Source organism: Sphaerodactylus townsendi, linkage group LG16, assembly GCF_021028975.2.
Source record: "Sphaerodactylus townsendi isolate TG3544 linkage group LG16, MPM_Stown_v2.3, whole genome shotgun sequence".
Taxonomy (NCBI): domain Eukaryota; kingdom Metazoa; phylum Chordata; class Lepidosauria; order Squamata; family Sphaerodactylidae; genus Sphaerodactylus; species Sphaerodactylus townsendi.
Window position 1 is genome coordinate 15,482,942 of NC_059440.1, and position 24,027 is coordinate 15,506,968.

At 48.9% G+C, this 24,027-nt stretch overlaps 1 protein-coding gene across 1 annotated transcript in view; it reads left to right on the forward strand.

The window, feature by feature from the left end:
• CUX1 (cut like homeobox 1) overlaps positions 1-24,027 on the forward strand; it is a 301,887-nt gene that overhangs the window by 251,298 nt on the left and 26,562 nt on the right. Inside the window, exons 15-17 of the mRNA XM_048518602.1 lie at positions 2,196-3,016; positions 3,874-4,039; positions 7,600-7,656. Coding sequence (XP_048374559.1) covers positions 2,196-3,016; positions 3,874-4,039; positions 7,600-7,656 — 1,044 coding nt within the window. The remainder of the gene's footprint in view (positions 1-2,195; positions 3,017-3,873; positions 4,040-7,599; positions 7,657-24,027) is intronic.

Sequence of the window (24,027 nt, forward strand, 5' to 3'; positions counted from 1 at the left end):
AAACCCCTTCCCCACAGGAGACACCTTTTGGAGGTAGGTGGGGATGAGAATGCTCTGAGAGAACTGTGACTGGCCCAAGGTCACCCTGAAGGCTTCATGTGCAGGAGTAGGGAAACAAACCTGGTTTACCAGATTAGCATCCGCCGCTCATATGGAGGCACAGGGAATCAGACCCGGTTCTCCAGACAGGAGTCCGCCTGCTCTTAACCACTACACCATGCTGACTGTCAAGAATAGACTGATTGGGGCTGAGTATGCTCCAGGAGGCGTGGAACGTTGAGTGCAGAGAGTCAGTTAAAGGGGGGGGGGGTGTGAAAGGAAATGGGGAAATTGGCCTGCTCGAGTCGTTTGCAATGAACTGGAGAAGGAGATTTGGGTGTGGGAAATTTCCCAGCCATTTATCTCCTCCACCTACTCCCTCCCTCTCACCTTCCCACAGTTCTTCTCAGGGCCCCTGGGTTGGGCAAAGCATTACCAAGAGCCCTTTGGGGAGCCTTGCATTGTGGTTAAATAGCGCCGGAGACAGCGCAGGAGACGGCGGGCACCTTCGAGACTAACCGCCGTGTATTATTTCAGCATGAGCTGTCATGAGTCAGTGCTCACTTCCTCAGGTGCCCAAAATCATTCATCCAGAGGCTCTCTACATACCCAACCACATGCAAAGAGAGGATTTGGCTAAACCCAGGCAGAAGCGCTTTCTGGTTGATGAAACCCCACGCTGGACTAAATAATTATTATAAATAAATTCAAGGTGATTGGAGAGGTGCCTCTAACCAAATAGTGAGGCTACGGTTTGGGCGGGGGGACAATTAAAGCAATTACAGCAATCATACTGGTATAAAACTGATCTATGCATAGTTACGCAAGAAACCTTTTTTTACGTTTTCCCAAACTAGTCCTCATCAGGGATTTCTTTGTTTTGTTTTGTATCCTCTTCGATGCGGACCCAGACAGCTTGTGTTGACACATGTGTGATTTGAGATAAATAACTGATACCGAAGTTAGAACGCCTGAGAAAGAGGTTGAAAGAGGCCTGGGAACAGAGAGAAAGGAGTGAGAATAGAAAACCACCAGGATATGGGCTCAGCAAATGGAGGTTATAATAGGTTATAGAATATAAATTAAGTAAAAGGAGGCAGGGAGAGGTTTCAGATGATTGGGTGTGTCAGACAACGAGGAAGTGAGGGCTCAATGTGTTTGCATTTCTAACATGAATGATTGGGATGGCTTCGCTTTTCATCCAGCCCATACATGCACACACGCACACACACGCACACACACAAATACCCCTTCTCTACAAATTGTCAGAGTTTGGCTGTCCTTTTCCCCTCCCTCATTGTACGCCCCCACTTCGTGAATGACTCAGTTGTTGAAACATTAGCTTAAACACTGAACATCTTGTTGATCACTAAGATGCTACTGGGCTCGAATCTAGCAATAATTCCTTGGGGTTTTGGAAACCAGTGTAAAGGTATTAGCCGACTTCCATGCCACGTGGTAAAACTCACCGCCATACAGGGAACTTGGTTCAATGACACAATGGCTGGTTTGTGCCTCTCCAAAATAACCCCCTCTGGCGCCATGACGGAAAGCGTTACACGTACCTATTTTTCCCTGTGCTCGAGGTCAGTGTCTGTAGTTTGGCAAGAGTTGACAGTGATGCTTGAGTGGTAACTCCAGGGGGGGAGCAATCATGGGGACATGTGGGGTCACGTGTCCCCGGGCGCACGCCAGCTGGTCACGTGGGGAGTGGACAATCACCCCCACACCCCTCCCCTCAATCTGGCCCTGCCAGGCCGCTCCTTCAGCCGGAGGAACATCCACCTGCCGAAGGAGCAGCCTGGCTGGGCTGCTGCTGGGTGCCCCTCAGCCTGACCCCGCCAGGCTGCCCTTTCAGCCGGTGGAGCCTCCACTGATTGAAGAAGCAGCCTGGTGGGGCCAGGTTGAGGGGCGACCCGCAGCAGGCTCTCTTCGGCTAAGGCAGGGGTCTAAGGGCTAAGGCAATTGGCCATGCTGGCAAGGGCTGATGGGAATTGTAGTCCATGAACATCTGGAGAGCCACAGGTTGCAGACCCCTGGGCTAAGGTAAGTGGGAGGTGGGGGGTGCCCAGAGCAGGTGTTGCCCCGGGCACCATTCCCCCCCCCCCCACCTCTGGGTAACTCTGACATCATCTGACCTTGTCCCCCCTCCCCAGCTGAGCCCGCTCAGCCCCCTTCTTCCTCCAGCAGTGGCGGTTCCGACGATGCCATTCGCTCCATCTTGCAGCAAGCCCGGCGTGAAATGGAAGCGCAGCAGGCTGCCCTCGAGCCGGCCTTAAAAGCCACCGCCTTGTCCCAAGCGGAAATCTCCATCTTGTCCCCGAAACTGATCTCCGCGTCGGCCATGTCTTCGGTCTCCAGCTACTCCCCCTTGGCCATGTCCCTGAAGAAGTATCCGTCGTCGGTGGATTCCTCTCTGCAGAACCTCTCCGGACTGAAGAAGGAGGCCCAAGAGGCCCCCATCCTCGACCTCCACGGGATCTCCGACTCGACGCAAGGCGTGCTGAGACACGTTAAAAACGAACTGGGGCGTAGCGGGGTGTGGAAGGACCACTGGTGGAACACTGTGCAGCCGGAGAAGAGAAACTCGGTTCCTCCCGAAGACCCCAAGGTGGAGGAGGCCCCGAGCGGGAAGGAGAAGACTGGCAGCCAGTCTCGGTCGGAACGCACCCAGCAGCTCCAAGGGACCTCCTCTTCAGACTACTGGAAGGAGTGGCCGTACGCCGAGTCCCCCTATTCCCAGAGCTCCGAACTGAGTGTGACGGGGGCCAGCCGCAGCGAGACGCCTCAAAACAGTCCCCTCCCTTCCTCCCCCATTGTCCCTTTGTCAAAGCCATCTAAACCTTCCGTTCCTCCACTCACCCCTGAGCAGTATGAGATTTATATGTACCAGGAAGTGGATACGATAGAGCTAACCCGTCAGATCAAAGAGAAGTTAGCAAAGAATGGCATCTGCCAAAGGATATTTGGGGAAAAGGTAAGGATTTACCTTCCTGTTTTCCTTTTTTTTTTTTTTTTGTGGTGGGTGATGGCTGGCTGTGGGCAAGATTTGTCTGTAATGAAAACACCTTCCGTTGGTTGCTGTGGGTTTTCCGGGCCGTGTGGCCGTGGCCTGTTACACAGACTTCTCTCTGTGATACACCTCTGAGGATTCCAGCCACGGATGCAGGCGAAACGTTAGGAACAAGATCCACCAGACCACGGCCACACAGCCCAGAAAACCCGCAACGACCAGTTGAATCCCACCGTGAAAGCCTTCGACAATACAAAATACCTTCCGATTTTTGGTCAGGTAAATGCTGATTTTGTAACGAGCAACTTTAGCAAAGTTTGTCTACGTTTCAGTCAAAACACCTGTGACTTCACACCTTCCACAGCTTATCAAGCTGCCCTGTGCTGAGCCAGGCAGGATTGTCCATTCTGCCCCCGTTAGAGGCTTTCCACAGTCTCGGGCAAAGATTTTTCACGTCACTTACCATCTGACCCCTAGCCCCACTTCCAGAAGTTATCGAGAAAGAAGAACTGTAAGATGGGAAGAACTTCTGTCCAATTGGGTGGCTGGATTGCCGGGCACCTGGACAGTTGGGCAACATATGAATGGGCCCTCTTCCGTTTACACTTATCTTCTTGGTTCTCCTCTGGAAAAGCGAGACAGAAGCCTACAAAATGGCAACAAATCCTCCTTGCCCTCCTGTTCTGGTGCCGGGAGTGCGGGTGAGACCAATCCTCGCAGAAGGAGTCCCGTGTGGGTTTGCGGACTGCCCGTTGATCTCGCCTGCCCTGAGCGGGCACCAGGCTGACTTTTGTCTCCCCTCTGTGTTTCCTTCTCTTCAGGTGCTGGGTCTCTCCCAGGGGAGCGTCAGTGACATGCTGTCCCGACCAAAGCCATGGAGCAAGTTGACGCAGAAAGGCCGCGAGCCGTTCATCCGCATGCAGCTCTGGCTGAACGGAGAGCTGGGCCAGGGAGTCCTACCAGCCCAAGGGCAGTCGCAAGGCCAAGGTAAACGAATGGGTCGGCCCTCAGCTACCTGTCTGTCATGTCGAAAGCTTCCAGTGTCAGCTCTCTGGACCCATTTGGTTGCAGGACAGGCTTGCCTGAAATTATTTTTGCACTAGTGAGAAGCCCCTTGCCCTTTGGCACCCAGAGGTGGTTGAGGAATCATGGGTAGAAAGGACAACATCTTGCAGGGACAAGGTGCACTCAGGTGTGAACACCATGGTGGCCAGGATGAAAGGTCTGCTCTGAGCAAAACCAAATTCCTCCCCAGTGTTGCTTTCTGATGCTGGTGTCAGGTGGAACGCTCTGCTTCCTTGGCATGTTGCCTGAATGGGGGGAGGGAGGGCAGAGAGTGCCCTTCCCCTAGAAGCCAGGAGTTTTCAGAATATAACACAAAGCAAACGAAGAGAGATTCCAAGAAAACCGAAAGTCACCCTCACTTTGCGCACAAACAGAACACTTGTGCCTGGACACACAGGTCAGAAGCGGTGGCCTCTTTCCTTTCTGAGGTTTTTCAGTGCTGGCATTCTTCAAGTTCAAGCATCTTGCACTGAGCCCTTGAGCTGCCCCCACATTCCCTTCGTTTCTGTCCCTTTAACTTCTTTATTTCCAGGCTGAGAGTTACCAACCAGAGAAACCTACTTAGGCTGCAACAGATCAGCCAGAACTTTGAAGGTTACCCTCTGGAAGTCTGGAATCTATTTTTCCCATGTTTAGATTTTGCCTCTTGCTCACTGGAACCATGTAAAGCTTATGCAGAGGCAAACATCCAAACTAGTTCAGGTGTTCCAAAGTCTGATTTGCATGCATAACTGAAGATGCCTTGGGGGAAAAAACCTGCCACAAAGCACAGACAGGTGATGCGTCCCAAGTGGATTCTGGCTCCCTACAGTTGGTGGTGGTTTTAACTTCTGGCTTGAGATCTATTAAGTGGCGATGAAATCATTTGTGCAAACCTTGACATTTGAGAGATTTAGCAATGACTTGCTTCAGAGCAGATACTTAAGGGCTCTGAAGAGAATGCAAGCTAGTCTAGCTAAAGGCCAAGAGGCTGAGCTACAGATCTGGAAGTCTTGGTTCAAGTCTTCCCTTGGTGTCAGGTAGCCAGCTCAAGATTGCCTTCCATTCTTCCAAGGTCAGTAACGTGAGTACCTAGCTTGATGGGGGTAAAGTGCAGATGATTAAGGAAAACAACGGTAAACCACCCATAAACACTGCCTAGTAAACATCATGACTACACCCCATGGGTCAGTAATTATTCACTGCTTGCACAGGGAACTGCCTTAACCTTTTAATGTACAAGAAGTACTTTGAAATCTTGAAAGTGTAACAGCTAAAAGGCCAAGATGCAACTACCACAAGGCAATGGCCACCAATCTTGATCTATTTTGATTTTTTTTATGCCACTACTCCAGGGAATCTGCTTGAAGGAGCTTACAAAATAACCTAGAACATTCAACGTTCTTAATTAAAACCCAGAATTAAAAAAAATAATAATAATCAGCCAGAGCTTGAAAGCATGTAATTGAGAAACTTAAAAGTAACAGTTTTCAGCCGGAGCATAAAAACAGAACGTTGAGAAGCTTAAAATAACAGGTTTCAAACTAAAAGCACATTATAAAATGGCGCTATAATGGACTTTGAGCATTCATGCATCTCTAAAGGCCTGAGATCGTGGAGTTATACAAGTGAACGTTGACAAGCACCATTAGGTAGCTGTTCACATCAAGAGGTCTGCCGTGTTTTTTTTCTCATATGCACCGGATGTTTGCAGAATCGTCTGCACTTCTTTACGGATGCCAGCTCTGCACGCTTGACGTAGGCACTAAACACCAATTTTAAACTGCTAGATCAGAAAGTAACCCCCTGGTGACAATTTAAAATAGGAGTCTGGGAATCACCCAAAGATGGTGTTTGGAATATGCTGCCGCAGGAGGTGGTGATGGCCACTAGCCTGGCTAGCTTTAAAAGGGGCTTGGTCAGATTTATGGAGGAGAAGTGGATCTGTGGGTACCAATCTTGATCCTCCTTGATCTGAGATTGCAAATGCCTTAGTAGACCAGTTGCTCAGGAGCAGCAGCAGCAGCAGAAGGCCCTTGCTCTCACATCCTGCATGTGAGCTCCCAAAGGCACCTGGTGGGCCACTGCGAGTAGCAGAGTGCTGGACTAGATGGACTCTGGTCTGATCCAGCAGGCTAGTTCTTGTGTTCTTGTGTTCTTGTGTTCATCCAGTGGGCTTGCTTTGCTTCTTGGGCATATACAGGGCATTATGTTGCCATGGGACCCATCAATGTAGATTCCAATGAATCTGTTGGTTGCCCATTAATGAATTGGGGGCGTGGCCCTGAAGTGGGACAGGTGTGATCCTGATCAGTGGCCATGTATCCCCCCCTCCCCATCACCCCCAGTTTGGATAGTGGAGCCAGCATGGTATAGTGGTTAAGAGCAGTGGTCTGAGCTGGAGAACTGGGTTTGATTCCCTGCCCCTCCACAAGAAGCCTGCTGGGTGACCTTGGGCCAGTCACAGTTCTCTCTGAACTCTCTTAAGCCCCACCTACCGCACAAGGTGAGTGCGTGTGGGGCGAGGAAGGGAAGGAATTTGCAAGCCGCTTTGAGACTCCTTACAGGAGAGAAAGGCGAAGTATAAATCCAAACTCTTCTTCTTCCTCTGCCATGCTTTTCCATCTTGCCCACCAAAAGTGCCCACTCTGCTTTTCACAGATCCAGTTTCCCATTTGCACATGAGCATTTCAATTGAAGAGGCAGGTATTGTCCTAGGCAAAAAAAAAAAATCATTCCGTCCATTCCAGGATTTTTGGGACCAGCCATGCATTTTGCGCCAAAACATTGAATTTTATTGGTTCTGGTGGGCTTTCCAGGCTGCGTGGCCGTGGTCTGGTGGATCTTGTACCTAACGTTTTGCCTGCATCTGTGGCTGGCATCCACCAGACCGTGGCCACACAGCCCGGAAAACCCACCAGAACCAGTTGAATCCGGCCGTGAAAGCCTTCAACAATACATTGAATTTTATGTTTGTAAGCCCAGTGTGGCATGATGCTCATACTCCCTGAGGGAAGACAGAGGCCCCCAAAAAGGGCGTGAAGCCTGTTGCTGAGGGTTGATATTCGGGTAGCTGACTTTGTTGGCCTAAGGCACTCCCCTCAACTCACACACACAAACACACAGGCCTTTTAAACAGGGATCTTGTCAGGGCAAACTAATCTATAGTTATAAATGCTGCCACCATAAACTGTAGTGAAATAACTGGACCCAGGGATAGGGCCAGCATACATGGCGGACATAGCAGAAAGATGAAATCCCACATCCCCCACCATGCAGAGGAATAGGTGAAGTATGGTGTCCCTCGAACCAGGCCACAGAGTTTGCATCCAGGAAGAGCCAGTCACTTTAGTTCTGCTGTTTTTCTCGCTTGCAATACTTCAAAAGGCAGCTTTGAGCCGGCTTTGACCCTCGAAGTCAAAGCCGGCCGCGGTGGTGTTGGCAAGAAGTAGGCTGTGTGCTTCTGGTGCCTCTTCCTGATAGCCCTCCTTTTCTTTCTCCAGTCCTTCCCTCTGCGTCGTCGCTGCAAGATTCCCTTCAGCAGGGATGTGCAAGCTCAGGTAAATCGGCTGGTTTCTTGACTCTTTTGCTATGCTGTCTGGCATTTTCTGCTTTTGTTTGGAGGGGTGGGGGGGGAAACAGGTGGGCTGGCCTCCTTTCTCGCCTTGTGTCTTGGAGAAACGCCTTCGCAACGCCTGGATGCGGGGATGCGCTTTGTGCATTTAGCAGGTATGATTCCTTAATGCTTTCTGGTCGCCACGTCGCCCCTGGGGATCATGGAGGCGCCCTGTAGAATCCCATATTGCAGCATAATTCTGAGGAAGCTCCATAATTCTCTTAGAGAGTCATGGCTGCTAAGAGACCCAGCCGTAAACCAGGCAATCTTCAGCCCTGACCTTGCCTCTGTCAGTATCTCTCTCCCACCTCACACAGCAACACAGGCATAGCAATGCTGACGTACTTAAGGGTGTTATTATAAGGACAGGCAATGTACACAAAGAGTTTTGTACGCTTGACCATGTAACAGAAATGAAAAGTATTTTGTTGTGGGTAGCTGAAGAGTCCGAGCTTGTATTCATCCCCACCCATTCTTGACGATTTTCCTGTTCCAACTCTTGTTTGTAACCTGGTCCTAAGCTTACATTAGACTTTCTCCAGATGCTTTCATTGGTTAAGGACTGACCCAGTTAGCTGGACGGTGTCGAAGGCAGGTACTGAGGCAGCAGGGAAGCAAAGTCAGGGTGACGCCGCATCTCCAAGCGCCTTTTGGGATTCTTCCCTCTCAAGCCAGATGTGCACAAGTCAGCCAAGGCACTTAGTTTTGATAGGGTGGGGAGTGGGGTGCCAGGACTCACTTTTGGGGAGACCTCCCTCTCTGCATCCTCAGGCTCCTCCTTTGTGGAATCAGCATCACTGAAAACGCATTTCAGATTAATCCTAGAGCATCACCCTGACATGGTGACATCACTTCTGGGTTTGTGCCAAAAGTGACATTGCAGTGTCAGTGCGCTTCTAATTTAATCCCCCCACTCCCGCCGCCATTTTGTTCCTGCTGCTCCACAGAGTCAGGGAGCTAAGTTGGCAGTAAAACCATAGAGTTTCAGGTGAACCCTAGAGCGTCACCTTGATACAATGGTGCTATTTCCAGGTTCATAACAGAATTCATACCATGTGGCACCAATAATGTTGTCTGTGCCCTCCACCCAACCCCGATTCTCCCACCAGTAGCCACGGCTTGGCTGCTAACCCTATTGTGAAACCGAGTGCATCAAAATCCACGGGGCTTGAAAGAACTCAGTCGTTTATATTCTGTTGGTCGTTCAGACGTGGACAAATTTTGTGGCCTGAAAGCCCCATCTGAGCCTCTGCAAACTTTTGAGGGCTCCAAGTTGAACACTTGCCCTTCCAGAAACAAGAAGAGTTGCTGGCCCATGCAGAGCTCTCCAAATCAGGCAGAGGAACCCCAACAGGGCACTTTTTACCACTCTACTGCTCTCCGTGGCATTTGGCTTTGAAGCCGGCGCACGTTCTTTCAAGAACATCAGCCACTAGCCAGTGCTGGAGTGCAGCACACTTTCTATTCTGCATCTCCGGTTCTCATGAGAGAAAGAGAGAGTGCACACAACTGAGCCAGGACTCTCCAAATGTCACACCAGGACAGTGAGAGGAATCGTTGCTTCAGGGCTGGGATGTCCTGCACAAAGCAGCCTGAGCAGACAAGGAAACACTTGTGTATTTTCTGTCAGACTTGTTCAAAACATGCAATTATATCTTTTTTGATCAGAGAGGGGAATTGGCAGGCTCCTGCTCCCATCTTCTGTACACTTATCTTTCCACCTCAATACTCGAATGCCCTTGGGTGAATCCTGTCTTTCTTAAAACGAACGTGTCAAACGCGCCGATCCAGTCGCAAGAGAGTAATATTTTTTTAAAAAAAAACCAACTTGAATTTCTGTGTGCTTTCCCTCATGAATTTTCGCTATCGACTTAACTGGGTTATTGATTGCTGAAATTAGGTCAGGTGTGTGTGTGTGTGTGTGAGTGTATGTGTGACTCTTATACACAACTCTTATTTGAATGCCTATTTTTAATTTTCCTGAAACTTTATAATAGACTCTCGCTCAACGTGTTCGTGCGGCTTGCGTAATATTAGAAAGGCAGAATGAAGAAGTAGTCGGAGGGGCCAACTTGGGCCTGAGGAGATTCAGGCCATTGTCAGCTATGTGGATTGCACAATGCCTTTATGTCAGTTGATCTCTCTCTCTCTCTCTCTCTCTCTCTCTCCCACCCACCCACCCACCCACACACACACACACACACACACACACACACACACACACACACACACACACACAGAGAGAGAGAGAGAGAGAGAGAGAGGCATGCACTGCCCTGAGAACCTGAGGGAAAACATGGGATAAAAATGTACCAGGACAGCTTTAGTAAGCTGCCATTTAGATCCTCTGGATTTTGTGTTTCCCTTTCCATCTCCATAGAATCGTGGGGTTTCCAGGGGCTCATGACTCCACAACGCCAGCATGGTGTAGTGGTTAAGAGCAGGTGGATTCCAATCTGGAGAACCAGGTTTGATTCCCCACTCCTCCACCTGAGTGGCCCAGGCTTATCTGGTGAATCAGATGTGTTTCCACACTCCTATATTCCTGCTGAGTGACCTTGGACTAGTCACAGTTCTCTCTGAACTCTGTCAGCCCCACCTACCTCACAAGATGTCTGTTGTGAAGAGGAGCTTGTAAGCCACCTTGGGTCTCCTTACAGGAGAGAAAGGTGAGGTATAAATCCAATCTCTTCTTCTTCAAATGCAGCAACTCAGTTAACAACGCTTGGGCGTTCCTGGTGCATACCACTTCGCGATGTAAGAGCCAATCCTGCGGCAGATTCTGTGGGCCTGCTCTCTGCCTCCTTCGCTAAATCAAAACTGCTCCGTTTGTGGGTACAGCTGTGGGTGATCCCAGGAGGCCTTCAAATGTCTCTCTTGTATTTCTTCCTTCCTGGGAATCATTCATCATTCTGAGCTTTACACGGCTTAAGTGCAGAAAATGAAAGATTCCTTTTGTCAAAAATTAGAATCAAGCCTTGTATTGAAACAAAGAAATTGGAACCGGGAGGGGTGTGTGAAACTTATGTGGTGATTGGATGAGCTGATCTGAGGTCACAGGAAGGTGAGGTGGGCAGAGCTCTATTGGCTGCCAGTGATGGGGCTGCGGGAATCCTGGAGGGGAAACTTGGAGGAATAGAAGGATCATGGAACTAGCAAAATGTGGGTAGAGGTCCTGAGAGCAGGTGTTAAGGGAGAGGCCACACATCAATAGTAGAGCTCCTGATTTGCTTATAGTAGGTCCCAGAGGCAGTGTGATGCAGTGGTCATGGTGTCAGTCTGGGACCTGGGAGACTTGGGTGGAACAGGTGAAGATGTGAGGTTCACGTCCCGTTCTGCCATGAACTTATTGATGGTCTTGGGGCAGTCGTACTCACTTGGCCTACCTTCCTTGCGTTGATGTCAAAAAGGGAGTGGAGTAGAACCAACCTAAGCTTCTTAGAGGACAGAATAAAGGTGTGCGGCTAGGATTTCAGGTACCAAGTGTGGGGGAATGGCCTCTCCTGACCCTGGAGAGCAATTGCCACTCTTCGCACTGAGCTAGAGAGATTCTTGGTCTGACCCATGATACAGCATCTTCATAGAGTCGCTTGGTTGAGCCTGGTCTCAGCCCAGCCCCAGTGGAGGGGAGGGGAAAGATTCACCCATGCTGGGGGGAATGGCTTTTGGTCCCCACTCAGGTCTTTGCATGGGGCAGGTGTTACATCTCAGTGCAAATGGGCTGGAAGCATCTTTCTCCGAAATCTAGCTTTCTCATCGCTCCCTGCTGTAGGGCAACTGCTTGTGTCGCAAGTCATGTTGTGTCGTGGTTTTTGAGTGGTCAGAGCCTCTCTTGCCAGCTCCCAATATCCACACTTCATGTCCCTTTCCATTCCCGGCATCCATAACAGCTCCGCACATTTTCCCGTCGAGTTTTGTTTGCAGATGACTTCTGGGGCTGCCGAGGCCTAGGCGGCTTTGCAAGAACTGTGGGAGCTTGGAGCTGGAACTTTGAAGACTGGAGATTTCGGAAGGGGGTGGGTTGGGGGAGGGGGAGGGGTCAGCATCTGGGAAGAGCCACCAGGCGTTCTGCACATAACCGACAGCTGCTCGAGTGCGTCAAGAATGAGAGCAGGTGGCAATTCTCTGGCAAGGGAACTGGATCAGGGTCACGGTGGCTTCAGGGCGCTTTCAGGAGCCTGTCTTATTGAAGATGCTGCAAGGCTGTGGAGGGTCGGAGAATCTGCACGAGAAGGTCATGCCAGGCAAAAGGTCACTTCTGAGGGGGGCACTCATTCATTGCCTTTGATCACAAACCAGGCCTCCACAAGCCATGTCTTGAGTATAAAATACTGGAAACGAATTCACGTTACCCCCAACCGCCTTATATTTGATGGTGCTAGTTATACTAAAGCAAGCGTACAAGTATACATGCAATATCCATCACCACATGTCTTCCTTATAAAACACTCATAATACAACGATACTCTTAAACCATATAAATTCTTCCAGTCCAACTGTTACTAATCTCCAGAAATATAGTCCAGTGCTAGTCCATCAGTGAAGATTAGGGATACAGTGGTGTCTTTCCTGTAATCAAGCTCACCATCCATTAACAGGTAATCCAGTCTTTGTGATGCAAGGAGAAACATCCATCAAAACGCAATACGCGTTAATGTGCCGTTTTTTTGGAGCATACCTGAAATACCAGGCTTCAAAAGGAGGAAGCACCCCTCGTGCATCATTTCAAACAAGCAGGATTACAGGACGTGCCAAAAACGGCACATTAACTCGTATTCCGTTTTGACGTTGATTGGAGCCAAGGATATTTATTCAAACGGATATTTCTCTGTCCCAGCCGGCTCTGAGGTTTTCAACTGAGGTGGGCGACCTGTGTCTGGACCTCATCCTTTTTCTTGCTCACCTGATAGGGTGCTGATGTCCCCACTATGCTTTCCTTCTCTGGGCGGAAGGCATTTCTTTGAGTGAAGGAGCCCATTGTCTGATTTACCTCTGCAGCGAGATCTTTCTCCTTACCTTTCATCCGCATGGGCTGGTTGACTAAACTTTTCTCAGATTTTAGGCATGCCTAAAACCTGATGCCAAACTGGGCCCAGATTTCCCCGCTTGCGTTTAGAAACAAAACAAAGCTGTAGTCCTTATAGAGCCAGAGATCTAAGACGAAAAGCGCACAGTTTTCTGCCTATCAGCTAAGGGAAAAGCAAACCTGCTTCCCCCTTCTGTTGCCCTGACCAATAGGGGTGAGTCTCAGCTAGGACAGGCACTTTGTCCCTCCCTGACAAGCTTTGCTGTTGTCTGGAAAAGAAAACAGGAGCCAATTGTGGCATGAATAAAAATGTCCCAGTCTCAAGGGAAGAAGCTGTGGCACTTTGATAGAGACCCCGCTTTGCATTCGGAAGGTTCCATGTTCAATCCCCGGCGTCACCAGTTTAAAAAAATCCCAGATTATCAGGCTCTGGAAAAGACTCTTCCGAGTCGGAGAGCCACCAGGAGTCAGAGCATGCGCTATTAAAGCAGTGGCACCTTTGGTTTGACTTGGTGTGAGTCAGCTTCGTACGCTCTTACGTAAGTTTCCAGGCAGCCGCTGAGGCAGGCGCAAAGCAATGGTTAAATAATGCCATGATTAATGTGCTTCATTAGCATAATTGGCCACAGATTTGCATAAGACGCAGAAGAGATTGGAGGGAGGAAAACAAAGCCTCCATCTTGTCTTGCCCTCACATTCTCCTAATCTGTGTTTGGCTCTCCACCAGCACCCTTCAAGACCGTCTGCCCCCTTTCTTTTCCTGCCTGTCTTCGGTAACAGTCCGAGTTTCTTGGGGTTTTTTTTTTTTTTGTCAAATTACTTCTCTCCTGTTTGTGGCTGGAGATAAGCGGCGCTGAACACGGGTGGCAGATCTCACCTCTTCTCCCCCCCCCCCCGCTTTCTCTCTCTCCACGCCTTCTCCTCCAACACGAATCATTAATCCAGTAGCAGCGCCGACTTTCGTTTTTGTTCCACGCTGAATTCTTTTTTTCCCCTCCCTGCCCCCCACATCCAATTTTCCTTTTGGAACTCAGATCCTAAAAATAGTGCCGATTCGAACTGGCAGATGTTTCGTTTTGACCTTTTGCAAAAGGGGCCGGAATTCGCCTGCCAGTGGGTACCTAAATAAAGCAACTAAAAATTGCCTTTTGTATAAAACTTTGCAGTTGCTGTCCTTGGAGGTTTCAATGTTTTTAATGTGTTTGCGGGTGGGTGGGGGGACTTTTATTCAAGCAGGAGTACAGCAGCTTAGGAAAGAGAAGAGATGGCCAAGTACAAAGAAGAGGTTGGGCCCGTAGCCAGAAATATTTTATTCGGGGTGCATTTTTTTTTTGTTAAAGGGGCAGTTAAGCACCATGGAGAGCAACCCATTACGTGTCTGCACAGAACTGCCTTCCTTATACTTTTAAATAATTAAGGCACACGGTCTATCACACAAAAAATGTTTCAGGTTTACTTCAAAGATATTTTCATGTCAACATATTGAGTCCTCCCAACAAGTAACAGACAACCCACATTTTCAAACTGTTCATCTCTGAGGTTTAACAAGACGTGGTATAAGATGTCATAAGCGGGTTAAATTGGGTTAGACCACATGAACGAGCTTTCCTACCAAGAGTGCCAAGAGATATTGGGACAGAAAACCTGGTGACAGATGTTCTTCTGGTCAGCAAAAGTGTAACAATAGAAGCTCGACCTGGGAGACTCAGGAAAGGCCAAAGAGTTGGCGTCACTCTGCTTTGAAAAAAAGGCAGCTAAGGGGAGAAAGAGGATTTTTTAAAGTATGGTCACATTAATAGAAAAAGCAGAAAGAGAAAGAGACCTTTTCTCCTTCACCTCTGAACGCTGCAGAGTCACCCAGTGAAGTGCTTTGGCAGTAGAGTTGTGAAAGACAAAAAGAGAAAATATTTCATGAAAAACACAACTTGCATCAACCCAACACTGATGGCTACTTGGCCAGTAAGCTTAGATGGCTTCAAAACGGATCTAGGTTGTATAAATGGTCAAGACTATGATAGCTTAAGTCGAACCTCCATACTCAGAGGCAGTATATCTCTGAAGACCAGCTTCTGATAGGAATAACTGTGGGAGGGCTGTTTGTGAGAGTTTTGGAAGCTTTGGGCCCCTTATTGTTAGAAACAAGATTTCAGTCAAGGCAGACCCACCCCTGGTCTGATCCAGAAGGGTTCCCCTCATCTTCTCAGGGGTCCTGAGCTGGGAAATCCCAATCTCCCCCCCCTTCTAGTAGCTGAACATAGGAAATTCTCCAGCGTAGCTCCTGCTCACTGTGCGCAGGCAAACGTCCTTCAGCAGCAGTGGTGTAGTGGTTAATAGCAGGTGTACTCTAATCTGAAGGAACCGGGTTTGATTCCCCGCTCTGCCACTTAAGCTTCGGAGGCTTATCTGGGGAATTCAGATTTGCCTGTGCACTCCAACATGCACCAGCTGGGTGACCTTGGGCTAGTCACAGTTCTTCTGCACTCTCTCAGCCCCACCTACCTCACAGGGTGTTTGTTGTGGGGGGGGGGGTAGGGAAAGGAGATTGGAAGCCCCTTTGAGTCTCCTTACAGAAGAGAAGGGGGGGATATAAATCCAACTCGTCTTCTTCTTCTGGATTTCTGTTCCTCTGCCACCTGTTCTGGGAGGTGTGATTTTTTTTTTACATTTCCCTGCCACCTTCCCAACCTGTGATTATTTAATATGAGAAAGGTAACTTTTAAAAAATGCACTAATTGCAAATGTTGGAGGGGGAGAGAAAGGAGTGGGAAAGCGAGAAAGAGGGGAGCCAGGGAGAATTCTCAGAGAGCAGACCGGGGGGGGGGGGGGATCTGTACAGAAACTCGGGCCTGAAGCTGGGTTAGCAGTGGGAGTCCCCCAGGGCAACAGAAAGATGTTATAATCAATTACCACATCATAACACTGATGTATGATAATTACTGAGTCTTCCTCCTGAGACAGTGCAGCATTTGGCTGGTCTGCGGCTCATTCACGGTCCACTGCCTGATTAATATGCAAATAATAGGCTGATTGCATGATGAATGCGGAAAATGAGTTGGCTGATAGCGCGCCCACCGAAGCGGGAAGATGATAAATTACTTTTTACTGACTGTCCTACATTTAAGTACCCTCTTCTCTCGATGGCTTCTCTTCTTCGCCTTTTTTCTTAATCGCAAATTAAGGAAAGCAGGACGGTGCAAATAGGAGGATGTATAAAATAATGTACCTTAATGGCTTTTATTATGACGCCGGGGTGGCTTACGGAAATGGGATCTGGTTTCACGAGCCAGGAGTGCAAATAGCTTGAGCGGCAGGTCAGGCAGTCAGCGCTGCTGTACGGTACGGAGCGAACCATCTCGTTGAAGTAGAGGCAAGGTCTGGAGCTGCCCTTACACAGGGTCGTACCACTCTACCAGAGGGGGTTCTTTCCCAACACCTGTGCTCTAAGATCCTTTAATGGAAGATGTCAAGGGCTGAATGTGGGGCAGTGCACAAAACATATGCTGTGCTGCTATGCTAGTGGCATGGGATCATGTAGTGGACATGAGTCATTGAGAGAGTGTAGTGGTCGGAATGGAACTTCCTTTCTCACCTGGAATATTGTGTGCGGTTCTGGGCACCACAATTCAAGAAGGATATTGACGAGCTGGAGAGGGTCCAGAGGAGGGCAGCCAAAATGGTAAAAGGTCTGGAATCCATGCCCTACGAGGAGAGACTTAGGCAGCTGGGTATGTTCAGTTTGGTGAAGAGAAGGTTAAGAGGTGACGTGATAGCCATGTTTAGATATTTGAAGGGATGTCACGTTGGTGAGGGAGCAAGCTTGTTTTCTGCTGCTCCTGACACTCGGACCAGGAGTAGTGGGCTCAAGGTGAAGGAAAAGAGAACCCACCTAAACATCAGGAAAAACTTCCTGACAGTGTGGGATGCGCTACCTTGGAGTGTGGTGGAGTCTCCTTCTTTGGGGGTTTTTTTAAGAGAGGCTCGAAGGCAGTGGTGGGATCCAAACATTTTAATAACAGGTTCCGATGGTGGCGGGATTCAAACAGTGGCACCGCCGCACACACGCACCTCCAGTCCCTATTGGGCAGGGAGGTTGCTTTAGTAACCCCTTCTCGGCACTCAGAAAAAATTAGTCACCACTTCTAGAGAAGTGGTGAGAACTGGTTGGATCCCACCTCTGCTCGAAGGCCATCTGTCAGGAGTGCTTTCATTGTGTGTTTCTCCATTGCAGGGGGCTGGACTTGATGGCCCTTGGGGTCTCTTCCAACTCTATGATTCCACATTGAGAGAGTGTCATATGTCTCTGCCTTATACCGAGTCGGACTACCAAGCTTGGTGTCGTCCTCTCTGGCTGGCAGTGGCTCTCATTGGACTGGAGACACCATTGGTTGAACCAGGAATATTCTGCCTCCTGTACAGATGTTCTGCCATTGAGCCATGTCCCTTTCTCTAGTATGGCCTCATAACGTGGCTTTAAGTACCCAAATGGCCTCTAATTACAAAATTATAAAAATAGAGAGAATATATATATTACAGATTAAAAACATCAGTAGCCTACATTACAAATATTCGCTTACACATGCCTAACACAAATAGACACAGCTAGACAATATTTAACCCTGGCCAACCAGTCGCGTTTTGGCCACGTGGCCTTCCTCGGTGGTCAAAACTAAAACGTCTGACTTGCAGACTAGAAACAATGTCGATTACGCCCTTCACGACTGAGACGTTTGCAAAAATAACTTCAAAGAGCATTTGGGCATTCGCGCAAAATTAGAATCTTCCATAAAAGATTGATATATTGTCCCAGTATGCATCAGTTTCTTGAAAGAAAGAAGATACGTGCCTGATATCGCAAGGTTTTACTGTTATCTCAGTCATAAAATACCAATCATTCAGTGTGGAGCAAATAGTATTAGTTAGTTAGTTAGTTAGTTAGTTAGTTAGTTAGTTAGTTAGTTATTTAGTTAGTTATTTAGTTAGTTAGTTAGTTAGTTAGTTAGTTAGTTAGTTAGTTAGTTAGTTAGTTAGTTAGTTAGTTAAACTTATAGGCCGCCTCATCCCCGAAGGGCTCGAGGCGGCTCACAACATGGCTGTTCCAACGAATAGCAAATCAACAAATCAAATCAACAAATCAACGGATCAGCATACAAAAACTTAATCCCTTAAAACCTATGCAGCAATAGATTAAATAACTAAGTATTTTAAAACGAAAATTATTTAAAACTGGCGCCCGAACCAAGGCCAAGGAAGGGAGGAGAAAGGTAGGGCCCGCGATGTTATCAATGGATCAGGCCCAACCAAAAATAAAAAGATGGACACAGGCAGCCTCAGATTCGGTGGGGGGCAGTAGGATCACGGCCAGCCTCTCCAAAAGCCCGGTGGAATAGCTCCGTCTTGCAGGCCCTGCGGAACTCACCAAGGTCCCGCAGGGCCCGGACAGCTGGAGGTAGACCATTCCACCAGGCAGGGGCCAGAGCCGTAAAGGGACATAAGGGGTATGAGATACAGTTCCCATAAAGTGACTGTACATCAAGTCAAACCACTGATCCATCCAGCCCAGCATTGTCTCCTTCTGCTTGCAGTGGCGTAGCTCCAAGGGGGTACGCCCTGGGCATGTACGCCCCGGGCGCAGTTCCCCCTCACTCCGGCCCTATCTGCTTGTAGTGGCTTTCCAGGGTTTCCAGGGCAGATGGCTCTTTCTCCGCACCAGGTTCTTCGGGTCCTTTAACTGGAAAAGCCTGGAATCAAACCAGGGCCCTCTGGCCTGGGAAGCGCATGCTTTACTGCCTGCTCGCTGAATGGTAAAACGAGCTTTCCTCAGTACTAGTGAATCTGTCCTTGGTTGGTTGCTGTTTCTTCCCCCTTCTCATCCCATCCCTTGGGGTTGGGACGGGCAGCTGCAATTTAAAAACAGCATACATTAGGGGGGAAAAGTGAAGCGAAGACACCTAATTAAGAAGATTGGAGCCATTGATATGCATCTACACACCTACTTAATCCAGTTGTTAAAAGCCAGCCTGAACAAGAAGGCGTGCGGCGCGTCTGGGAAATGCTCAGACTAGGAAGGATTGCTGAGAGGGAGGTGCGCCCTGTGCGGATGCCGACTCCTGGCGCCACACCCCTTTGGAAGGTGACGTCGCCATCCAGAGTTGATGCTTGGATGAGTTCCAGCGCGGTTGCTCCTGTGCATTATGGGAGGCCTGTGGATGTAGAGAAAGGGGTTGATAATCCTCCCCCCCCCCCCGCGCAGTCTGCCAGAACGTATCCATGCAGTTCATTTGAAGTAGTACGCACAGTTCAAGGCGCGTAGGGCAACCATAACCGTCAAGGGATTTGTTCATCTTCCCTGCGAGGAAAAACAGGAAAGTTCTGGGGAAAATTGTCTAAGGGCAAGAGGAGGGAGGGGTGGTGGCGTAGCCCCATCTGGGCAGCATAGCAGGGTTGGTTGTTGGATGGGAGATCCCCAAGGACAGCTGTGCGGAGGAAGGCAATGGCAAACCATCTCGACTTCTCCCTTGCTTAGCAGCCCCCTCACTGGGGTCACTATAAGTCAGTTGTGACTTGATGGCACATACATACATAAGAGGTAGGCATAGGGAATTGTACATAGTGTGAAGGAAGTTTCTAGCTTCTTCTCCCATAGTGTAACTCGGGGGGGGGGGGGGGGGAGAGAGAACTCAATAAAACTGATAAGCAGTAAGCCCAGATCCAGCCACGCAGTTCCTCCAACAGACTGGCAGTTCTTTTTGAGGAAGAGGGACTGGTGGTGTCTTCCACTGCCTCCCGTTTTGCCCCTGGTGCTATTTTTGAGGGTTGTCTCAGCTGACTGCCCCCTCCCCCCGGCATAGAACTGTGCGAGTGGTGAATGGGCTGCAGCAGGAACGGGAAGCAAGAAACTACCTTCTCTGTGAAGACCATAGATGGCTGGACATTTGGGTGGACAAAAGGAAACGTTTCTTCATGCAGTTAACCGGCTGAAGTCACTACCTCAGGATGTAGTAATGGCTGATTGTTAGGTGGCTTTTAGAAGGACCAGGTGTGGGGCAGGTAAGGCAGAGACTGTGACTCTGTGGAACTTTGCACGTAGAAGAAGGAGAAGAGACAAAAGATTTTTGGATGTATGCCCCACCTTTCTCTCCTGTAAGAAGACTCAAGATGGCTTACAAGCTCCTTTCCCTTCCTCTCCCCACAACACACACCTTGTGAGGTAGGTGGGGCTAATGAGAGAGTTCAGAGAGAACTGTGACTAGCCCAAGGTCACCCAGCAGGACAGCAGGAGTGCGGGAACTCATCTGGTTCATCAGATTAGCCTCCGCCACTCAAGTGGAGGAGTGGGGAATCAAACCCAGTTCTCCAGATTAGAATCCACCTGCTCTTAACCAATACACCACTCTGGCTCTCAATCCCTGGTATCTCCAGCTAGCAAGATATCAAGACCTCCTTCCTAGAGAGCCACTGCCAGTCCGAGTAGACCATAGGTGTCAAACTCGCGGCCCTCTAGATGTTATGGACTACAATTCCCATCATCCCCTGCCAGCATGATGCTGGCAAGGGATGATAGGAACTGTAGTCCATAACATCTGGAGGGCCGCGAGTTTGACACCTGTGGAGTAGACGATACCGATGCTGATGAAACCAGTGGTCTAATTCTATAGTGCAGCCTCATGTATGTGACCTCCCCATGCCTGATGCTCTGTGGCATTGTGGGCGGAGCCTGGACCTTTTTGTAGCACATACACTCCAGGCTGCCCTCTTCAATTGGTCCTTCCTTCTCTTCCCAACCCTTGTTAATCTATGCCCCGCACATTGAATTCGGTTCGGCACAAGCCCACGCCCCGGACTTAATGAGAAAGGGGGCACGTATCAGAGCCATCCGCCAGGAAAATCGTGTCTGGGTTTTGCTTGGAATGTCACGGCACGGCCTGTCATTTTGTTTCAGCGACTCGTCCTTCCAAATGCGCAGTTCGCCTTATGGCATGCCAGCAGTAAAAATGTCACTCTCAATAATTACTTTTTGGCGAAAATGCTTGCTGACTTCCTACCTTCAAGCTGTTTTTTACACAGTGGGGAGATAATAAGAAATGACTTTATCCTGACTGCTCAAATGAACACTAAATGGAATTTGGGTTATTATTACTGGAGATTGAGGGCCGTGCGTCGGAATTTAAATAGTGGATCAGACCGGCGATAGACGTTTCTTGGCAAATCGCAGCAGATCTGTTTCCCGAGTCCACTCTTGTTTAAGAGTTAACATGGTAGCTGTCTGCTTGCTGTCTTTAAAATATAACATTCCCCCCCCTTCCTCTCCATAGAGATTCCCCCCACCCCACCCCACCCGGTTTCAGCCATCTTGCCAGTCTGGGGTCTGACTTGTATCCCCTGTTTCTCTGTTCTTGAAACCAAAGCTAGAAATTCAATACTGTCTCTGAAGAGGAGCTTTTACGAACCCTTAATGATTTCCAGGGATGATCGTGAAATCCTATTAAGGTGGATTGAGCTATCAAATCGTCATCCATCTGCCCTCCTCACGTCTTTGCTTCTGATCAAAGTCCAGTCAGCGAGTAGTCGGGGGGAGCTCTTGCACTTGGGTGGGGGAGCTCCCCTCTAGTTTTTCCCAGCATCCCCGAACACTAAGGATTTTTTTTAAAGGCCGCAAACTTCTGTGGGTACACGTCTCTGTGAACTGTGAAAAACGCAGCCATATGTCGTAATCTAGAATTTCTAACAAACAGAAAGCAACCCCCTTCAGAAATAACCCTTTAGATGCCAAAAAATATGCTGCATTTGGCTTTTTATTGTTTCCTCTCACCATCTCTACGGAGAGGAAGGGGGGAAAATGTTATATTTTAAAGACAGCAAGCAGACAGCTACCATGTTAACTCTTAAACAGGAGTGGACTCAAGAAACAGATCTGCTGCGATTTGCCAAGAAATGTCTATCGCCGGTCTGATCCATTATTGGCCAATTGGCCGTGCCGGCAGGGGCTGATGGGAGTTGTAGTCCATGAACATCTGGAGAGCCACAGGTTGCAGACCCCTGTCCTATAGTATTGGAGAGGTATTAGTACTAGAGGGCTGTTTCTATGTTTGCAGTGGGTGAGTACTCTTATCCTGGGGCCCTGTAGGTTTAGCATCAGGTAAGTGTTTACCCACAGGACCAAAATGAAGATCTCTACTGTTTCCTTCAGGACACTTTCCATCACCACCATCCACCATCTCCTTAGAGACCAAAGATACAGGAAGGAGGGTTTTCTCTTTACCCTGCTGGCTGGGCTCCTTGAAATCCCACTAAATTGTCGACATCGAGCCCACATCCCAATCAAGTTGGGCCTCGGGGTGATTAAATGGCCCCATTAATTTTCCCCAACACTTCTTCAAACACAACTGTTCCCAAGTCAGAGTGGTAGTGGAGCCAAGGGTATCTAGGCCCGGAGGGGTAGAGAGACTTGAGCCCAACACTCGGAGGTAGCCAAATGGATTCCTCTGTTGACAGACACCTAATATAGGTATATTCCAGGTGCAGCCAATCCAGAGGTAGCATGCTTTTTGCCAGTTGTAGGAGACGAGACGACATGTTCTTCTGCGGCTCTGTGGAATTCTCCTCCCTCAGACTCTGCCACCATTTGGCTGTCATCTCCTTGCTTGGTCCCTGCTCCAGAGCCTTTTCACTGAGACTCACCTGCAGCCTTTCCTTGCTTGGTGTGTCTCTGGTGATGTTTCTAAGCAGGAGGCCACCATGCCTACCTTTCTTGCCCATTTGATTTTCTCTTTCTGGAGATCCAGCGTGGTGTAGTGGTTAAGAGCAGGTGGAGTCTAATCTGGAGAACTAGGCTTGATTCTCCACTTCACATGAAGCCTACTGGGAGACCTTGGGCCAATCACAGTTCTCTCAGAAATCCCTCAGCCCTACCTAACTCACAAGGTGCCTGTTGTGGGGAGAGGCAGGGAAAGTGAGAGGCAGGGAAAGTGGGGAGAGGCAGGGAAAGTGGCGTAGGAGGTTAAGAGCTCGTGTATCTAATCTGGAGGAACCGGGTTTGATTCCCAGCTCTGCCGCCTGAGCTGTGGAGGCTTATCTGGGGAATTCAGATTAGCCTGTGTGCTCCCACACATGCCAGCTGGGTAACCTTGGGCTAGTCACATGGCTTCTCGGAGTTTGTTGTGAGGGGGGAAGGGCAAGGAGATTGTAAGCCCCTTTGAGTCTCCTGCAGGAGAGAAAGGGGGGATACAAATCCAAACTCTTCTTCTTCTCTTCTAAGTTTCTTTGGGACTCCTTAAGGTAGAGAAAACAGGGTATAAAAACCTATTCTCCTTGAGTGCTGGCACCGTAGCCAGCCCCTTTCAGTATATTCTGTGGTGCTTCCGTCCCATCTGTGAGATTTGTGTTGGAAATCAGATTTGACACAGAAGAACTCAAGGACACCAGCAGCTGTACCCATCCGAAGGTGATCTTGGATAGAGGGAAAAAAATGAAAGGGCCAATCTATTCTTGTTGAGAAGCACTGCAACCAAGAGCCAGGGAGCCCATACGGCGGGCATCCAAGGCAACAGGATAAAAATGGGTAGGGTGAGAGAATTCTTAGCGGCGCCTAGCGACAGGATGACAAGTGGGCATCGCAGGACTGGCATCTCGAATCCACCAAACCAGCTGAATCTTCGATTGCAGGATGGTATATTCAGCAGTCAAACTCGCGGCCCTCCAGATGTCACAGACTACAGTTCCCATCATCCCCTGCCAGCATGATCCTAGCAGGGGATGATGGGAACTGTAGTCCATAACATCTGGAGGGCCGCGTGTTTGACACCTATGTGTGTTGCTGCATATCTGATGTATAGTTTATTATTTCATTGGGGCCTACCTTTGCTACAGTAAACATTTAGTTAGCCAATTTATATACATGCCCAGGATGAAAGGGAGGAGGAGCTGGGCTTTCTGAAAGATGTTATGTGTCTGAACAAACGCAAGTGGCACAACACCTGAGCAGCTGGGGAGGCCGTAATGGCAGGTGACCAAAAAAGATTGGCAAACATTCCATGCAAAAGGATCACTGTCAATTTTTGCTTTTTTTTGGAATTGACAATATTTCTACATATAAGGGTTGACTTCCTTTTTTCCCCTGTTTGGTTACCTGATTTGTTCTAGGTTGAAATTTTTCTCCCCACCTGTACCATTTTTTGTTCATTAAGGACATAATGGCATCAGCTGTATGGTGGATCCGGGATATTTTGATTTTAAAAAGCAAAATATGTTTCTGGCCTTCCTCTGTGGTCAGCTGTCTGCAGAAGGGAGCAC